Source organism: Ruditapes philippinarum, unplaced genomic scaffold, assembly GCF_026571515.1.
Source record: "Ruditapes philippinarum isolate M1 unplaced genomic scaffold, ASM2657151v2 ctg1393_1_1_1_1, whole genome shotgun sequence".
Lineage (NCBI taxonomy): Eukaryota > Metazoa > Mollusca > Bivalvia > Venerida > Veneridae > Ruditapes > Ruditapes philippinarum.
In genome coordinates this window covers 266,957-288,432 of record NW_026864718.1, presented here as the reverse complement: position 1 = coordinate 288,432, position 21,476 = coordinate 266,957, and the positions used below count along the sequence as shown (strand labels likewise).

Genomic DNA, 21,476 nt, shown 5'->3' with positions numbered 1-21,476 from the left:
CTTCCCTTCTCTACTATCCAGTCGGGTGAAAATTTCAAACAAAAACAATTTCTTTTTACACACTGAAATAAAACCCAAAATTTCAAAAAGAGGGCATTGAGTTCCCCCTAATCTTAAATTTAAATTTTTCAAAAACCCATAAAGGACTCAATTTCGGATTTTTTTACCAAAAAAAAGCTCAAACAAAGATTTTTTCATAACTGGGATCATTTGTTTAAATTAAATAAAATTTAAGAAAATTATTTTTAAAAAGTAAAACCATTATTGAGACACCTCTGTCATTACCTTCATTATCAAAAATTGGTGGAAAGTCGCACACATATCTTTGAAGTTTTGTTTCTTCAAAAACACTGATCTCTTTGCATGCAGATCCACTTTCTAAACAAATCTGTACTTTCACATCAAGTATATATTCTTCAGCAGAAAACTCTTCTATAGTAAACCTGTGAATAAATCACAATTTTCAATTCAGCACAATGGTTTCTGATGCAGGAATATGCAAAGCCATTCAATAAAATAATTTTTGAGGGGGATTATTTTAGACTTTTAGCAGATGTATATCAAATCAGGAAATGAAGCTATTCATACTTTGCTAATGATTTCTAACTTTAACCATTTTCCATGGAAGAATAGAAAAAAAGACATTAGTCCATTAAAAAAATTGAACATTTTTTAATGGTACTTAACAAGTATTTCAAAATCACAAATATTTGCTTTTTTATTTCATAGCTGTGAAAAAATTTAATTTAATGAAATATAAATTAATATCAAATATTCTTACCGGAGTTGCAGGAAGCCATTCAGACTAACAGTGGTGGGACTTCCTGAAATTACAAATATCTTGTTATATCAAACCTTTCATGACAATTTAAAGTATAAATTTAAGAAAGAACGGAACTATAGAAACAAGGATTTGTAACAAACTTATCAATGTCCACTGCCTAAAAGAAGTTTTACATGAAGCACACAATAGTATTTTTTGAAGTTTTAGTTATTCAGTTAATCTCTGGACAAGGAAAATAAAGGTCATAATTAAGCTTTGACCCTGTGTAAAAATACTTTAGTTTCAAACATTTTTTAAAGCTAATAATTCTAAAAGGAAGAAATTTCATTTCATTTTTACCAATAACATCAGCTAGCAATAACTCATGATGAAGTTTTTCTATACCAACTTCTACAACAAGGTCACACTCTCGTAAACTAAATACAAGACTAAATGAACTCTGAAGTTCTTCCACCATAACACAACAATCCACCGCTGTACATGTATCATACATATGACAAGATATATCACTGGTCATATTGGGCAACACCATGCTCAGTGGACAATCTGTAAAAGACAAAACAAGTAAGATAAGAACAATAGTCACTTACAACTTGTTTGCATTATATTTGGTAATCTTTGAAAATAGTGGATATTTAAAAATTCAAGTGGACTGGATTAAATGTATAAAACAAATTTGATATGAAAATGCTTTATATACATGGAAGCAGACCCTTTGTCAAATAGTACAATTAGTAATACTGTTTCAATACATAATATTATCCTCAGGTCATATATTTGATTATGCGAACAAAAAATTTACCTCACTCAAACAACAAAGTTTTATATATTTCTTATGCAAAGACTTTTAATCAGTCAAGTGCAGAATGTTCTTTGCTTGTACTTGAAAGAACAAGTTGATAGTTTTGTAATGAAAAAAGTTCACCAGTCTTAAAATTAACTCTGTTCTAATGGAGTTGCAAACAATTGTTATCTTTGTAAACTAAAACTTAATTTATCTACATGTACACATTAAGATACATGATAAACAAACCATTGATCCATCCATTTGTGACATTGGCAGTTTGAACAGAGCACTCAGTGGCAAGCAAATATTGATTAGCCCCAAGATCTTTCATAATTCTAGATAATGCAACATCTTCTAGAAGTGAGGAATTGATGTTGTTGTCATCCAACCATGTGGATAAGGAAAAGCCTGAAAATACAACATTTTACAGATTACTTGTTTATGGTACTCCCAGCTACTATCCTGTCCCCATGGACACTGAGTCAATCTGAACATGAGCTAGTTAGCAAACATAAAGCCACCCAAAAACATGGCAGACTGACCTAAATATTATTTGTCTTTGATTTAAACTTTGATAACCATTATTATGTACTTTTAAATTAATGATCAGTAAAATAAATAATGAAATAAGTCTGTATTATTACAATTTGTAACAAAAACGATGAATATATACTGTGGTTATCAATAGCACCATCCTACTATATTTCTTCATGTACAAAAGAAAAAAAAATTGTCATCAAAGAAAATTTTGCTTTTTTTGCTAATAAAGAGTTTCTTAACCAAAGGCAAGAAAACGGCTTGAGAATAAACAACAATGTTTTATTCAAGTTTTTCTTTTAACCACATTAAAATTGTGCATAAGTGCACACTTATTTCAATAATTCAACAAAAATATGGCCATTATTTTCCTCAATATCCAGTGAAGACATCCACACAACAAAATGGCATTTATCAGAATCGTGAATTTATCAATTTTGGTTTAAATTATATGATTTTGCAAAACAGTGTTTACCTCTGTTATTATACGTTTTGTCTGTAGGACAGTTTTGGCTTGGAAAACTTGCATGGTTTAGTACTTCAGTAGACAACACACAGGTTTCATTAAGTCCATAGCATTCCTTTATAGTTAAACTGATAATGTTTCTTTTATAGAAGTCCAGATGATCAACAGCAAACCTGCAATAAAATTATATTGCTTAAGAGTATTTGAGTACAAATAAATAAAATCAATATTATTTTATAGTATCTTTCTGACATAATATTATTCATTTTAAAAACAATTCTACAATTATGCAATGGATTTTTACAATAACAAGAATTTGTAACAGAGTTACCAATGAAGCATAAAATTGTGCTATTTCAAAAGATTTAGTTATGGATTTCAGGACTTTCAGTCCAAAATTATGATCAATGCTAGATCTGCAAATGTAACAATAAATTTATTAAAGAAATACTAGTAAAATGAAACACAGAATTTCAAATTCTATCATGTTAACCTTTGACCTCTAAGTGGGACCTTGACCTTGGAGGTAGGGGTGCAGGTGTTGTGCATGACATATCGTCTTATTATTATTACTATTTGTGCCAAGTATTTTCAAAATCTTGAACTATGTAGAAGTTATAGATCGGACACAAAATATACCCTATAACACACTATGTCAATCTTTGACCTCTAAGTGTGACCTTGGAGGTAGGGACCCATGTTTTGCGCCTGACATATCATCTTATTATTGTGATTATTTGTGCAAAGTATTTTTAAAATCCCAGGTTATGGACCGGGCACAAAATATACCCTATAACAGACTATGTAAATCTTTGACCTCTATGTGTGACCTTCACCTTTGAGGTAGGGACACATGTGTTACGCATGACATATCATGTTATCATGGTGATTATTTGTGCTCAGTAAAATCCCTTGATCTATGAAGAAGTTATAGACAGGACACAAAATAAACCATATAACAGACTCTGTTAACCTTTGACCTGTAAGTGTGACCTTGACCTTGGAGGTAGGGGTGCAGGTGTTGTACCTGACATATTGTCTTATTATTGTGACCATTTGTGCCTAGTAATTTCAAAATCCTGAAGAAGTACAAAATATACCCTAAAACAGACTATGTTAACTTTTGACCTCTAAGTGTGACCTTGAACCTGGAGGTAGGGATGCAGGTGTTGTGCATGACACATTGTCTTATCATAGGGACTATTTGTGGCAAGTATTTACAAAATCCTTTCATCAATAAAAAAGATATGGACCGGACACAAAATATACCCTGTAATAGACCATGTTAATCTTTGACCTCCAAGTGTAACCTTGACCTTGGAGGTAGGTGACCGGTTGTTGCGCATGACACATCGTCTCATTATTGTGAACAATTGTGGCAAGTATTTACAAAATCCCTTCAGAGATAAGAAAGTTATGGACTGGACACAACATATATCATCAAATAGACAATGTTGACCTTGAATGAGCAAGTGCGACCTTGACCCTGGAGTTAGGGGTCTGGTTGTTGCGCATGACACATCGTCTTATTATAACAAACATTTGTGCCAAGTTATTTCAGATTCCTTTGATAAATGAAAAAGTTATGGACCTGACACAAAATATACCCTGTAATAGACTATGTTAATCTTTGACCTCCAAGTGTAACCTTGACCTTGGAGGTAGGTGACCGGTTGTTGCGCATGACACATCGTCTCATTATTGTGAACAATTGTGGCAAGTATTTACAAAATCCCTTCAGAGATAAGAAAGTTATGGACTGGACACAACATATATCATCAAATAGACAATGTTGACCTTGAATGAGCAAGTGCGACCTTGACCCTGGAGTTAGGGGTCTGGTTGTTGCGCATGACACATCGTCTTATTATAAGAAACATTTGTGCAAAGTTATTTCAGATTCCTTTGATAAATGAAAAAGTTATGGACCTGACACAAAATATACCCTGTAATAGACTATGTTAATCTTTGACATCCAAGTGTGACCTTGACCTTGGAGGTAGGTGACCGGTTGTTGCTCATGACACATTGTCTCATTATTGTTACTATTTGTGGCAAGTATTTACAAAATCCTTCAATCTATAAAAAAGTTATGGACCGGACACGAAATATACCCTGTAATAGACTATGTTAATCTTTGACCTCCAAGTGTGACCTTGACCTTGGAGGTAGGTGACAGTTGTTGCGCATGACACATTGTCTCATTATTGTGAACAATTGTGGCAAGAATTTACAAAATCCCTTCAAAAATAAGAAAGTTATTGACCAGACACGACATATATCATCAAATAGACAATGTTGACCTTGAATGAGCACGTGCGACCTTGACCCTGGAGGTAGGGGTGTGGTTGTTGCGCATGACACATCATCTTATTATAACAAACATTTGTGCCAAGTTATTTCAGATTCCTTTGATAAATGAAAAAGTTATGGACTGGACACAAAATATACCCTGTAATAGACTATGTTAATCTTTGACCTCCAAGTGTGACCTTGACCTTGAAGGTAGGTGACCGGTTGTTGCGCATGACACATTGTCTCATTATTGTGAACAATTGTGGCAAGTATTTACAAAATCCCTTCAAAGATAAGAAAGTTATGGACCGGACACGACATATATCATCAAATAGACAATGTTGACCTTGAATGAGCACGTGCGACCTTGACCCTGGAGTTAGGGGTCTGATTGTTGCGCATGACACATCGTCTTATTATAACAAACATTTGTGCCAAGTTATTTCAGATTCCTTTGATAAATGACAAAGTTATGGACCGGACACGAAAGTGTGACGGATGGACGGACGGACGGACGGAGCCTATTACTATATCCCCCTTTTTTCTTCGAAAAGGCGGGGGACAATTATCTTATAAAAATATAACAGATTATGCTGCCAGATACATCATGCTTAATATCTAATCCTATCAGAGATTTTTCTATATACATGTACACAAATAAGGACAATAGCGATTTCTGTTAACAAACTTTTTAGTAGTAATTACAACAAGAGAGCCATGATGGCCCTGAAGTCGCTCACCTGTATATAGGCCCCCAGAGCGGGGCCAGTTTAAACCCCAGGGCTTTGATTTGAACAAACTTGGTAGACACCCACTAGAAGATGTTTCATGCTAAACATCTAAGGTCTAGCTTGTTGAGTTTTCAAAAGAAGATTTTTTAAGTTTTTACTATACACATATAGTTAAAAGCAATGACACCCCTGGGGCGGGGCCAGTTTTGACCCCAGGGCTTTTACTTGAACAAACTCACTAGAAGATGTTTCATGCTTAATATCTAAACTCTAGCTTTTTGGGATTTTTCAAAGAAGACTTTTTGCTATACATATAAATAAAATCAATGACCCCCGGGCTGAGTGAGGGCCAATTTTGACCCCAGGGCTTTAATTTGAACAACCTTTGTAGACACTCACTAGAAGATGTTTCATGCTTAGTATCTAAACTCTAGCTATTTGGGTTTTTTCAAAGAAGTTTTTGCAATACATATATAAGGAAAATCAATGACCCCCGGGGCTTGGCCAATTTTGACCCAAGGGCTCTTATTTGAACAAATTTGGTAGACATCCATTAGAACATGTTTCATGCTAAATATCTTAGCTTTAGCTCTTTGGGTTCTTTAAAAAAAGATTTTTTAAGTTTTTACTATAAACAATTTTGAAAGGTGACCACCAAAGGAACATTTCTGTGAAGTTTTGATGAAATTGGCTTAATGGTTTATGAGAGGATGTCATTTAAAGTAAAAGTTTAAGGATGTAAAAATTGTAATCAAAAATGTTTTTGTCAAAAACAAAGTTTAACTTACTCAATTTGGAAAATAGAATTCAGGGAAAACGTTATCGCAGATCCTGTAATTAATCAAAATATGATACATTAAATATATAAAGATAGGCTAAAGTTTGTTAATTTTTTACATTTTGACAAAACTAAATTTAAAAATATATTGTTGTTTTCTTCAATTATCTACCTACCTATTTATTTACTGTTTTTAAAGCTTATTTATTTATCAACAGTTTTCCACTTTCAAGCAGCATACCTCTATATTCATGGTAATTTTAAGTATTACTTTTTATAAACTCATAAAATTGTTTCTCAAGTTGTAAAATTTTTATCAAATTCTAAATATGTGATATTAAGGCTAGCCTAGCACATTCACTATCCAGGATGAGTCAAAATACATAGAAATTGCTTCTACTCCTTGGGTTATAAAGCATAAAACTAGAAAAGGCAGTAAAATTTCACATACAGATAAGACAGAATAAACTGAAGCAGTTTTCAGAGTAATTGAATGAAATGAAAATGAAAGACCTAAATATTTTCTTTCATAAAAGATTTCAAAAAATGAAAATTGTTTCTACCAATCTACTTACCATATGTGTAGTCATAAAGTGACATGCTTTTTGTGAATGTTTCTATTCTAACATACAGCATGTGGTTACATTCATCAAAATGGAAGAAATATGAAATATATCTTTGTAAAACTTCCGAGAAGACACAGCATTCAATACCACTGCAACTATCTGTCATACTGCAAACTGACGAAGGAAATGATTCTGGTGGGTTGCAATCTGTGAAAAACATGTATTAGATAAGTATTGATAAATCAAACATGTTAAGAATTTAAATTCAATTTAACAAGATATGTTTGTAAAACATGTATGCACCCTATCGGCAGCCAATAAGTCATGTGATCAGGTTATTATGCATGACTTCTGACCCAGTGAACAAACAATTAGTAAGGGTTATCTAGTATCTACTGGTCATGACTAGTCACAAGGTAATAATTATTGTGACCCCATAGGTTGTGTGCAGCAATTTAAGTTATTACAAATCTTACCAAATAATATATGCATAAATTTTATGAATCATGTAGGCCTCATTAATGACAGCCAAGTTGTTATATTACATAAGACCTTCAAATGTGTATACCAAAAGCATTTTTAGTTTAAAATAAAAATATCAACCAAGGCAACTTGAGTTGTTGAGTTATTGGTCAGGAACCGTCATTAAGTACAAGGTCAATATGACATTGACCCCTTGACCCCAAAAGAATAGGGGTCATCTGCTGGCAATGACCAATCATCATACCAAGTTTGAAGTTTCTAGGTCTAATCGTTCTTTAGTTATTGATCGGAAACCGTTTTTACCTACAAAGTCAATGTGACCTCGACCTTTGACCCCTTGACCCAAAAATCAATAGGAGTCATCTGCTGGTCATGACCAACCATCATACCAAGTTTGAAGTTTCTAGGCCTAAGCGTTCTTTAGTTATTAATCGGAAACCGTTTTTACCTACAAGGTCAATGTGACCTTGACCTTTGACCCCTTGACCCCAAAGTCAATAGGGGTCATCTGCTGGTCATGACCAATCACCATGCCAAGTTTGAAGTTCCTAAGCCTAAGCGTTCTTTAGCTATTGATCAAAAATTGTTTTTACTTACAAGGTATATGTGACCTTGACCTTTGACCCCTTGATCCCAAAACCAATAGGGGTCATCTGCTGGTCATGACCAATTATCATATTAAGTTTGAAGTTCCTAGGCCTAGGCGTTTTAAGTTAATTAATCGGAAACCGTTTTTACCTACAAGGTCAATGTGACCTTGACCTTTGACCCCTTGACCCCAAAATCAATAGGGGTCATCTGCTGGTCATGACCAATCACCATGCTAAGTTTGAAGTTCCTAGGCCTAAGGGTTCTTAAGTTATTGATTGGAAACCATTTTTACCTACAAGGTCAATGTGACCTTGACCTTTGACCCCTTAACCCCAAAATCAATAGGGGTCATCTGCTGGTCATGACCAATCACCATACCAAGTTTAAAGTTCCTAGGCCTAAGGGTTCTTTAGGTATTGATCGGAAACCGTTTTTGCTTACAAGGTCAATGTGACCTTGACCTTTGACCCCTTGACCCCAAAATCAATAGGGGTCATCTACTTGTCATGACCAATCACCATACCAAGTTTGAAGTTCCTAGGCCTAAGGGTTCTTTAGTTATTGATCGGAAACCGTTTTTACCTACAAAGTCAATGTGACCTTGACCTTTGACCCCTTAACCCTAAAATCAATAGGGGTCATCTGCTGGTCATAACCAATCAGGATACCAAGTTTGAAGTTCCTAGGCCTAAGGGTACTTTAGTTATTGATCGGAAACCGTTTTTACCTAAGAGGTCAATGTGACCTTGACCTTTGACCCCTTGACCCCAAAATCAATAGGGGTCATTTACTGATCATGACTAATCACCATACTAAGTTTGAAGTTCCTAGGCCTAAGGGTTCTTTAGTTAGTGATCGGAAACCGTTTTTGCTTACAAGGTCAATGTGACCTTGACCTTTGACCCCTTGACCCCAAAATCAATAGGGGTCATCTACTTGTCATGACCAATCACCATACCAAGTTTAAAGTTCCTAGGCCTAAGGGTTCTTTAGTTATCACTCGGAAACCATTTGGTCTACGGACCGACAAGTGCAAAGCAATATACCCCCTCTTCTTCGAAGTGGGGGCATAATAATATTAAATTTGTAAACTTGTCAATTCCTTAAATATTTTCAAATCCAAAACATTAATCATAATATTATAAGCTTATCTTAGGATAGAAATACTTTCTGTTTAGCAAAAAAAAGCAAAAATGTAATGTCTTCAAAACTGAAATACATGTCTTAGTTCTACAGAAGTGCAGACATGCATGCCAATTTTGTCATAACAATTTCTTAATGTCAACAAGACAGTTTCTGTAACATTATTTTGACTTAAGAAAATATTTAAAAAAATGTACTGTTTGAAACTTTAGAACATATGAACATTAGGACATTTTGATAAATGATTCACCTGTTGCCTCATTATCTACAACACCAGCACTACATTGCTGATCATTAAGATAATGTGACACTCCAATATCATCTGACAATTCTGTCTGCTGACTGATGCTTAATGTATCATTCTCTCCAATTTGTCTATCATATTTCCATTCAGTCAACGAGAAATCTGATAAAATCAAACAAATAAACTAATATCATCATACTACACTCTATTACTTATCAATTATCGCAAATTATGTGTTTAATTAGTAGAGGCTAATTATTTCCAACTTCAATGCTGCATTGGAATATTTTTAATTTATCAAGTTTAGTCACTTACAGGAGACACAATTCATTTTATTTTAAAAACTAGAAATGTGTCCATAGGACACGGATGCCCCCACACGCCACTGTTCTGTCAATCTTATGACTCTAGGTCAAATAATTTTTGGACTACATGTGACACAAGTTGAAAACTAAAAATCAACAAAGGGCCATAATTATGTTAAATTTGGTTGCAGCAAAATTCCTTTCTTTACTACCATCTACACATTAAGGTTGTTCATCCCTGGAAGTTTAAGCAAATTCTGCCATCCGGTTTAAGAGGAGTTGCATTCACAAAATTTCTACATAGTATATAGTGAAAAAAATCAACAAAGGGCCATAATTCTGTAAAATTTGGTCGCAGCAAAAATTCCTTCCTTTACTACCATCTACACCTGAAGGTTGTTCATCCCTGTAAGTTTAAGCAAAATCTGCCATCCAGTTTAAGAGGAGTTGCGTTCACAAAATTTCTACATAGTATATAGTGAAAAAATCAACAAAGGGCCATAATTCTGTTAAATTTGGTCGCAGCAAAAATTCCTTCCTTTACTACCATCTACACATTAAGGTTGTTCATCCCTGTAAGTTTAAGCAAAATCTGCCATCCGGTTTAAGAGGAGTTGCGTTCACAAAATTTCTACATAGTATCTAGTGAAAAAATAAACAAAGGGCCATAATTCTGTTAAATTTGGTCGCAGCAAAAATTCCTTCCTTTACTACCATCTACACATTAAGGTTGTTTATCCCTGTAAGTTTAAGCAAAATCTGCCAACCGGTTTAAGAGGAGTTGCGTTCACAAGATTTCGGGACGTACGGACGGACGGACTGACGGACGGACGGACGGATGGACAAGTGCAACGCTATATGCTCCCACATTGTGGGGGCATAAAAATTATCAATGTAAAAAGAACTTAAAAGCTAATTGTTACAACAATCTTTTTCTTCTAGTCATTTTTGTCCAAATTAGCAATAAAATATTTTTTTTAAATTTGTCATAATCAATATTTTTCTATGTCATAAAATACTATATATTAAGGACCACAATGGAAATAAGGCTTTGTGTTTACTTTTTATTTCTTATAGTCCTTAACATATAATATTATCTTATCAATTATTTTGTATCTGTGTTTGTGCTATGTGATTCAATGGAATACTACAATAAATCAAGCAAAACAACACTGTTGTATTGGTTCATAAATAAGAAAAATTATCACTTCTTTAGATGGGAATGAGTTCAGTTTCAGAATTCATTTAAATAAGCTCAACTTTTCCTAATATTAAAGACATCATTATCAAGTGTTGTAAAAGCAATACCTGTATCAGTCAAATCTGGATTCCATTCACAGGGTATATTAGGCACGACAGCTTCTTTCAGTATTGATGTTCTCACAGCACAATTGGTTTTGTCCAAACATATAGCCAGGTGAATGGATAAGATAAAGAGCTGCTTAGCTGGGAGATGTCTCACTAAATAACTGAAATATATATGTAGAGAGAGAAAAGTTAAAAAAGATGGTAACAACTTGAAGTAGGTGATGAAGACATAATATAATGCAAGGCTTATTATGTAGTATATTCAATTTTATCTCTGAATACTGCCAACCCCTCTCCCGAGTGATATGGGCAGGCATTAAGTGCACACACGAGTTTTAGTTAAAAACACTGGGAGCAAGACTAATACTGCGACCCTACTAACCTACCCGTTTGAACAGACTTAAGGTATTACCATCCTAATGTATTACCTCCGCTTTGAAGAGTATTCAAATAGGCTAGAACTACTGTTAACTACATTGAAAATGAGGGCCATGGGTTCAATCCCCAGAAGGGTCAACTTTTTTTTTCTTTCTTTTTTTCTTTTACCATTATTTATGTATCTCTCATGTCCCATTTGGAAAGAAAAGTGTTTAATTTTGATTTTTAAATTTATATAGGTATTTATTGGCTAAATTATGCTAAATCTAGTAATAAATATGGTACCTGATACTTTTAAAGTGTAATAAAATCAAAACTAGATGGTAAAAGTATTTCATATTTTACAAGATCAACCAAAAAATTTAGGGAAACTTTAAAAACAGGCACTCATTTGGGTAAATTGTAAGGATTTTTTAAATTAGGCTCCCTAAGTAGGAAAATGGTCAGACATGTGGTAAAAATGTGTGGGGTAGGGTAACATTTTTATACAGATTTCATAAATTTAAAGTAGAAACCATAATTTTGCTTATGTGGCTTGTTAGCTGAATGGTACTTTTTGTTTCTTACCAAAAAATAATGGGAAAACATTTTTCATTAGCATGTTATTGCAGATTATTTAAAGATCCCTCATTTCTAAAATAAGGCCCTCATAACATCCTAGCTGGAGTTCAGAAAAGTGGCCATAACTTGATTTCTGTAGGTAAACTTTGTTTAAATTTTGCATACAGGTGTACTTTAGACCTTAGATGATGTCAATTTTTTAGTTCCTTATGGTGCCCATTTGGGTGGTAATACCTTAAGTTGGGCAGGATGACAATGTTGTTAGGTAGCTTATTCCATCGATCAATGCTATGAGGGAAGTATGAAATTCTTATCAATCTGTAAATTAATAAGGTGAACCAAAACACCACAATAATATGATTTTGCTTTAATGTAATGAATAGAATATTTACTGTGTAAATACAAAATTAATTTGATGAAGATACAACATTTAAATACATGTACTAATAATTATCATTAACAACACACAATTACCTTCTTAACATGTAAATATACAGATTATAGATACTGTAAAGCTAATTGAATGAGGGAAGAGGTCTGGCAAAGTGGTTAAAGTGTCTGCCTCTCAACCCAGGGATCATGGGTTCGAGCCCTAACCAGGTCACAGCCTTGATTCCTCATATAACACTAGTACTGGTTAGTTCCAGGGAGTGATTATTAATAGTTGCAAGAACTTGTTTCGCAATCAAGCTAAAATAAATATGTTTAAACCAACAAATAAAACAGACAGCTTATGCACAGGGACTACATGCATTTAATTCAGATAATAAAATATCTTTAAAGTGATTTTTTTTATAAGCAAGGGAAAGTGAACTTACTCAATTTGAATGAAACCATTCAGGCTGTGATGATGCCAAACATCTGAAACAATCAGTTTGAATGCAAAAGATGAATATATAATTTTTCATATTATAGTGTCATATAAATAATTTGATATACACAAAAATAAAATTAGAAAAATAAGAAAACAAAGAAGTTCATCAGGATAAATGTTTGCATATTCATCATTTAAATATTTCAAAGAAAATAATATTGATATGATTCTGTTTTGCATCAAGTATATAAACATGTAATATAAGAAATACATGTACAACATATGGCCAATATATGAAGTAAGTGCAGTTTTCATTTTGTTTGGAAAAAAAACCCAAAAAAAACTGGGTCATTTCCAAAGTGAGTGGGTAAAGCCACAAAACATATATATAATTATAGGAAATTACCCATCGTTGCTGTGTAGCCAATAATATGATGCAGTGGATTTTACCATTAATGACAGTTATTGAAAAGCCTTACTATGTTTTTTTTATTTCATGCAATTGTTGCATTTAGTTATTAAATGTGATGTTGAATTGTTGTAGCTAAATAAAAATATACTAGACATGCATATCACTTACCAAACTCAAAAGTTGTAAGAATAATTTGATGTGTCATTTTCTCAATTGTGATAGACAAAACTCTTTTACAGTGATCCAGTTGGTAACTTGTATGGAATGAGCGACTTAGTGTCGAGACATAGGTACAGCAATCAAATCCTGAACATGAATCATCTAAATGACAATGTGTGTCTTCCGTTACTGGCTCAAGGTCAACATCCGTCACTAAACATTCTGTTAAAAATAAAACAAAAATTTTTTAGTATCAATGTCAAGTTATTAATAATATGTCTATATAAAAGAAAAAGAAATTAATTTTAAGTGCTGTATGCCAGCTATAAAAAGATCCCCGAAAATTTCATCTTAAACTTGTTATATTTTATCTTGTCCATCCAGATCATTGGTTCCCATACATTCAGAACTTAATAATGCTAAAGCTGGTGCTTAAGTCCTTTGAAATGTTTTATGTCATGAATGTACTCAATTTAACCAAGTCAGCTCTGTGAATATTCAATAATTTGTTTTAGCTTTTATTGCTCTGCATGGATATTCCTTTTTAAGAACTGTCCAGAATGCTGTTGTTAAAGATCATCTTTGCTGTACTTTAATATCAAATTGCAAACAGTAAAAGTCGTCATGAAATGTACTTAATAAGTGATAATTCTAACCCAAGATTATTACATCTCAGATTATAGATGGACAATGATTTCAAATTATTAGGAATACTACAATGAAATAAGGGAACTGAATTTTAATAACATTTAAATAAAAGAGAAGAGTGAGGGAGAGTTCAGCATTGCTAAAAATGCACGAAAATCTATCACTGTAATAAACTATATCATACCATTGTTCCATCCACTCATATCTGTAGGTATGTAAGGGTAGGTGGAGATATCACACATTCTTGCCTGGATGTACTCTGATACCCCAACATATGACAAAAACAGACCTGTACCAGTCTCTGATAAACTTGTTGAATTGTAGCCATTCTCACTTGCCCATAAATCAAATGTAAAATCTGAAGAAAATAACATTTTAAGATTAAAAAACCAAACAAACAAACTCAAAATTTATATTTGCAAAATATATTTGATCTTACAGTTTTCACATGATTTGGCTTTCTCATGTTGTATAGGAAATATCTTTATTACTTATTTAAAACATTCTGTTTAATTTTATACAGATGTGTAATCAAACTTCAAAAATAAAATGTAGGTATTGACAAGTACTCTCTGGTAATGGATTTTTTTTGAATATTTTTTCTTCAAATGTAAGAATGAAAAGGTTACAGGTTTTCTTTATATGGTCCATAAAAAGATGTGGTTATAAAAATTATCATTAGCACTAAATTGACTACATATTTATGAAATAGATCACAATCTTGTGGACAGAATAAAATTGCTCAAGTGGTCATTCGTAGCACCATTTCTTTTGCTTTCTGTATAATAACAGCTTTTCTTACATATGAGACTCAGCAAGCCTCATTACTACCCAACATTACAACCATCCGGTTCTGATCCTAATCGCAACATATGTTAGATATTATTGACCTGATTTGCCTATGTCACCAGAACTAAGCAAAGACCCTGAACAAAGATATAGTCTGACCAAACTCTGCTTCATTTTAACATGTTTTATACTGAAGTCTCTCATAATATCATATACCATGCACAGCAGGGAAAGTTCATTTCAATAATTCATAGAGGTAAAGATTAAAGATGATTATGATTAACAATTGTTAAGAGAAAACTACCTTCATCAATAAAATCTGTAGTCCAATCACAGGGTGGAAAAATGAAGTCTAGATTTTGAAGCACATTGATATTCCTACCACAAGGCTCTATTGCATTAAAACAGATGCTTGCATTCAATGAAACACTATAAAGTTGCCTCTCCACCAGTTCTGATATTTCTAACCTGAAAATTGTTGGTAAAGGGTGAACAGAGATACATCTTCAAAACATAAATATTATTGCAAGAAGCACTGAGCCTCGTCACGACAAAACCAACATAATGGGTTTGCGACCAGCATTGATCCAGACCAGCCTGCACATCCGCGCAGTCTGATCATGATCCATGCTGTTCGCTTACCAACCCTATTACAAGTAGAGAAACTGATGTTGGTTTGTCGTGACATGACTCATTTTATGAATTTGTATTGCAATGAAATTTTATTATTTAATACTTAGTAAAGGCAATTATATCAGATCTGTCACACTGTCATCAGAACTTAGCCAGGCCAGACTGAATTTCAGGGAATGTAATTAAACAGACCGTATCTTTGACTGCTTACTTATTGAATTCCATTAAACAATTGACAGTTTCAAATCAAAAGCAGAATAAATCTTTTACATGACTGTAGCAAAAGTAAAGATTAATATATTACTTACTCTAATCGAATCACTCCAAATAAACTGAAATGCTGAACAGACCCTGTAATGAAATTACACACACAATTTTGTTACAGTTGGCGAAAATAGAATGAAAACATTTCCCAGCATAATCCTTTCCTACACACACATATATAAATATAATGTTTAACTGCAACAATACCTCATAATAAAAAAGTTTTTGACCATGGAAGAATATATAATTAAATATAAGAGATTGACAATATCTCAATGTCAATATCTCAATATAAATCTCTATGAAAATTTGGTCAATTTTGAAAAGAAAAGTACATGCACAAGTTCAGTTATTTGTATTTTATTATTAAAGCTGTATATCGTAATTTGTTTATTCATTCACCAAGTTAAACAGTCAAAAACTGTGAAAAGTTACGTACCCCAGGTAAAATTTTGAAATGGAACTGTGAACTGTAATTTCTCTATGTTGATTGTAACCTTTTCAGTGCATACATCTATATGAAAACTTATATCAAATTTTTCTGGAACATCCGCTGACTGAAGGCAACACTGAACACCAGTACACTGTTCTATAAATCTACAGGTAATGGAGTCCTCTAATTCTGGCAAATGAGCTTCTACTGTGCATTTATCAACTTCTGAAAAAACAACAACAGAGAAATACAAATTAAAAACAGTAAAAGTGATAGTTCTCAGCAATCATTTTTTAAATCTTATTACTTTAATGCAACTTTTATAATGTTAAGAAGGTACATGTACAAACGCTAGATAACTAAAAACTATGGCCAATGGTCTATCTCAGTATTTAAATAAAAATGTCCATTTAAAAACTCTTAAACCATTTTAAAATCTTAAAATTACTACACCATGTACACATGTTATTCTTTTCATGCATTTCATATTGCAAAAGCTTATTTCTATTTACATGCATCTTTTATTCAAAAGAAAGGAAATTCTTGACATGTCACAAATAAGACATGGAAGATTGAGGCCCACATGAAAGATTGGGTGACCAAATGTGTAGCCTTTACTTACTTACTTACTTACTTATATACACATGTATCAATTTCAAATAAAAGTGACAAAATTATGATACCATTAGTGTCAACAGAGCATTCGGATGGTAACATAAATTCTGATATGCCTATATTCTCTAGCAGAACTGCCACCTGGTATTCTGTAATGTCCACCATATTGACAACATTCATCTTTGTCTTCCATTCTGAGAGTGAAAAATCTAAAAAAAAAATGGTCATATAATATATAATCTAAATATATGTACTATATGAGACCCCTGGAACAACTTTTTCTTATGCTATTCTAAGTCAAGAAAGAAAATTACATATTGCATTAGATCTAATTAAAAAATATTCTAACCTATTGTCCACAAACCGTACCCAAGGGTAGAAGTCCATTGAAAATACCAGCAGCAAGTACATGGATACAAACAAGAAGTCCATGGAAAATACAAACAAGGATTCCATGGAAAATACCAATATACAAATAAATGAAGATGCTATAAGAAATAATTCATCAAATGAAGGAAGGACAAACTTGCAACAATATGATATAAAAGAAAAATTTGAAAAGAATAAAATGGCATTTTACACAAATTTCAGTTTAGTTTTTTAAGATGGTTCATATTGCTTGATATGAACAGGAGCAAATAGTAAGCACGAAGTTGCCTAACTCTGTCATAGTGGGCACAAACTAATGTACAAGATTGAAAGAAAAAATTTTCCTTGAAGTGAACTTCACAAATAACGTAATTACTTGAATCTTTAAAGGTGCTATCCGCATTGCATGGTATGCGTGGAATTGAAATGTCCTCAAGAATTCTCAGTTCTTCTGTTGCTGAACTATTTGCTTGCAGATATAGCTGTATTTCCAGGTCTATAACATAGCTATCCTTGATATCCAGATATGCCACCATAAACCTGAAGGAAAAAAACAATTTATTACTGTATAATTTTTATTATCTTAATACCGATTGCAGTATTTTTAATCTTATCCATATCAAATATTCAAAGTCTAGATACAAGAATTTGTATTTTTGAGATTAGTAATACTGTATTAAATAAAGATATTAGTGAAGATTTAAACATGAAATGTTCTCAATTTTAAAATTGGGTTTGACTGATATTCATATCAACACAGTAAATGCTCATCACATAATAAGCAGTCCTTTAGCTTTTACTTGTCAGGAAGATCATCACCATCCATTAAGTCAAGCATAAGAATGTACTTTAAGAAAAATCAACATACTTCACTGCAAAATGGATATCTTACCTTAAAACAAGCAACCCATCCAGATCAAATGTGATTTGTTTTCCTGAGAAAAATAACAAAGACAATATTAAGTATACAGATAATGATTATAAAAAAATATTAATAACATGTATAAGTATTCATTCTCAAGAAAAACTCAGCAGTATTCATAAAAACTTATCAGTGACAAGGTCATATAAAACTTAACATAGAAATTAAAATATCAAAAAAGTAACCATCCATGGACGATAATTCCCAAATAAGCATTTTTAACAAACTAGACAAAAAGTATGACTACCTTTTTATCTGTTACTAAAGACCAGGTCTAATGTTATGTCATTTGTGAACAGGTTACCTTTTAAACAAAAAAATATTACTTCACATTGTTCTAATTAAAAAGTAAAAAATTGATCTTAAATAACAGTTACTCTGCTATAATTATTTATAGGTTGTTGTAAGTCTAAAACTTATGAAAGTTGTACTCATGGTTAACTTACCAAATTCAAATAAGGAAAGTTTTCTTTGCATCTGCAATTGTTCAATACTTGTTGTAATATCATAGTTGCAGTCATCTACCCTCAGAGACAAACTAAATGCATGGTTTAGTTCTGGAACAAGGTAGCAACATTCTATATGTAAACAACTCGAGTCAATATAACACCCTACGTTGTCCGGTAGCTCTGGAAGACTCAATCTGAGAGGGCAATCTGCAATATAATGGCAAAGGAATTATCTACCAGTATTCAACCAAAAAAAAGAAAAACCCACAAAAACAATGAATTAAAAAAAGTTTTATAGATAGATAAGATATGCTTGTACATCACAAAATGTATGCTTCCATTCCAAATTAATGTCTTTATAATAACTAAGTTATGCTGAAATATGGATTTTTTTGTTGTTGAAGGGATCAAAGTAATATTTCATTATTTCAAAGCAAAGCTCTTGCCCAGACGTATGTTTTGTTAAAAGTATGCAAGTTCTAGCTTATAGAATGAAAATGTCCTGTCCAAGGTTGATGTTTTTTTTTCACAAAAAGACAAACATGAAACAATAAGAGACAAAAACAAAACTGAAAGATATCCGAGGTAACAAAATCAAGATTAATATCTATTTCATACAGTTACTTGTAATGAAAACTATTACATTTCAATTTTTCTTCAACCATTCTTATCTTTAAACTCTTGTAGTTAGTGTGTTTCTTTCTGTGTTAGCTTTCAATTCTCAGGAGGCTTACAGATATTTCAATCATGAACAGTAGTTACTCAAGATTAGAATTAAAATATTTACCATTGATCCACATGGAATCATTGAATGATCCCCAGCAATTGTCTGGTGTTATGTACTGATTTATGTCCAAGTCTGCCATTAACATTTCAAAATATGTTGGAGAAAGTGGGCTACCTGGATCTACATCATTGCTCACCATCCAGGAGTCAAGATCAAAGTCTGACAAGGAAAATGGCAAGGTATTAGAAACAAGCAATTATCATAGTATTGCAAGCAATCCATAAGTCTCCTACCGGTAAGGGCCCAAGCAACATTCTGAAGGGCCATTGGCCATTCACCTAGGTTCCTATTTTATGTAAATTTGTTAAAAAAGTTCTTTAAAAGTGATCACAGGAAACAGTTTTTATGTACAGACAGACGGACTGAAGGACACTCTAATGTTATTTTTTAAACATCCCTGTTATCAAAATATAACATTTTTAAAATCCTTTCATGATTGAAGAAGTTGGAGTAAAAATTACCAATTTCTCAAAAAAAAAGTCTAAGTTCAAAAGGGGCATAATTCTGGAAATAGTCTTGCTAGAGTATTGAACACTCACAAATGTTGAGTGACAATAAGAAACATTTATATGAAGTTTGAAGTAGATACATTCAGAAAAAAGAAGTTATTAAAAAAAAACAATGGTTTTTCACAAATTTTAAGTTCAAGGGAGGTAATTCTGATAAATTTTGTGCTAGAGTTGTAAACCTTGTCACATATGATGTGGTTGATGACAAGCAACTTTATATTTAAAGTTTTGAAGAAAATACCTTAAGAAATAAAAAACTTATAGCGAAAAAACTAGAATCAGAAATCTTGAAATTCAGTCTATTTGTTGCCATAGCAACCAGAATTTTCAACATAGGAAGATAAAAAAGGATGTGCATAATTTCCATACTGCCATCTACCCATATGTCAAGTTTCATAAACATATTTTCAGTACTTTTTGTGTTATCACTGGATCCAGGTTATGTGTAAAATTTGCCATATTTTCAGTCTATTTGTTGCCATAGCAACCAGAATTTTCAACATAGGAAGTAAAGAAAAAGACGTGCATGATCTCCATACTGCCATCTATCCATATATCAAGTTTCATAAAAATATTTTCAGTACTTTTTGCGTTATCGTGGGATCCAGGTTATGTGTAAAATTTGCCATATTTTTCAGTCTATTTGTTGCCATAGCAACCAGAATTTTCAACATAGGAAGTAAAGAAAAAGACGTGCACAATCTCCATACCGCCATCTATCCATATATCAAGTTTCATAAAAATATTTTCAGTACTTTTTGCGTATCGCGGGATCCAGGTTATGTGTAAAATTTGCCATATTTTCAGTCTATTTGTTTGCCATAGCAACAAGAATTTTCAACATAGGAAGAAAGAAAAAGACGTGCATAATCTCCATACCGCCATCTATCCATATATCAAGTTTCATTAAAATATTTTCAGTACTTTTTGCGTTTATCGCGGGATCCAGTTTTGTGGACGGACGGACTGACGGACGGACAGACGGACGGACTGACGGACGGACAGACGGACAGACGGACGGAGGGTAAACCTAAAGTCCCCTCCGGTAAACCGGTAGGGGACTAATAAGTATATGTACAGATAAATAACATATAGCGATAATTTGACATTGCTTTAAAATTATTAAGAACCGGAGTTACTGTTTTTATAGTAATTGCTTGTATTTGAATATATTCTCAACTTCTGACCTATAACAAAAACAGCTACAAATTTGATAATCTTTGCATGTAATCTATACAATGGTTTTAACTTGCAATTTCTTTTGTTCATTGCAGACTACAAATTGTTTCACTTTTTTTTTGATATTCACCTGTCAAATTTTTATTAGAATTCTGTTAAAATGTATATAGTTTATAACATGTATTAAATTTTGAACAACAATGTAATGTTGTGTTGAATATACCCTGGGAATTGATATAGATCAATAAATTAGTCAAAAATATTTTACCATTTTGGTTAAAGCCATTGAGCCAGCTACATGAGACTTTTGGTAAGACAGTTTGTGTGAAGATTGGTACAGTATGTTCACATTCGTTGTTACTCTCAAAACAGGCACTGATATTTAAATCCAAGGCAAAGATTCTACCTCCATGAAAATAGTCAATTATGAAGCTGCAATTAAATGGTAATAGCATATAAAAAACATAAGTCCTATACTCAACCTTCAGTGTTTCTCTGATTTTTCTATGGCAACGAAATGTAAAAGTTTCACAAAGT

At 32.7% G+C, this 21,476-nt stretch overlaps 1 protein-coding gene across 1 annotated transcript; it reads right to left on the bottom strand.

Moving 5' to 3' along the window:
• Positions 1-107: 107 nt before the first annotated feature.
• Positions 108-21,365, bottom strand: LOC132726632 (uncharacterized). Its single transcript, XM_060711977.1, has 22 exons — positions 21,208-21,365; positions 19,252-19,410; positions 18,462-18,671; positions 17,986-18,028; positions 17,470-17,633; positions 16,793-16,933; positions 16,116-16,334; positions 15,721-15,763; positions 15,084-15,247; positions 14,175-14,348; positions 13,352-13,564; positions 12,776-12,818; positions 11,019-11,179; positions 9,412-9,567; positions 6,954-7,151; positions 6,389-6,431; positions 2,584-2,747; positions 1,818-1,979; positions 1,124-1,330; positions 782-824; positions 286-443; positions 108-112 (listed from the first exon to the last, which is right to left on the bottom strand). The coding sequence occupies exons 2-22, from the start codon at positions 19,388-19,390 to the stop codon at positions 108-110; spliced, it is 2,850 nt and encodes a 949-aa protein (XP_060567960.1). The 5' UTR covers positions 19,391-19,410; positions 21,208-21,365.
• Between the last annotated feature and the right edge of the window lie 111 nt (positions 21,366-21,476).

Bases quoted from the DNA above. Each gene is read 5' to 3' on its own strand.
- LOC132726632 (XM_060711977.1), bottom strand. From the start codon at position 19,390: ATGGTGAGCAATGATGTAGATCCAGGTAGCCCACTTTCTCCAACATAT. The intron at 17,634-17,985 runs GTAAGATATCCA...TTTTTCCTTCAG, and splicing joins GATGGGTTGCTTGTTTTAAG to GTTTATGGTGGCATATCTGG. The intron at 6,432-6,953 runs GTAAGTAGATTG...GATTAATTACAG, and splicing joins ACTTTATGACTACACATATG to GATCTGCGATAACGTTTTCC.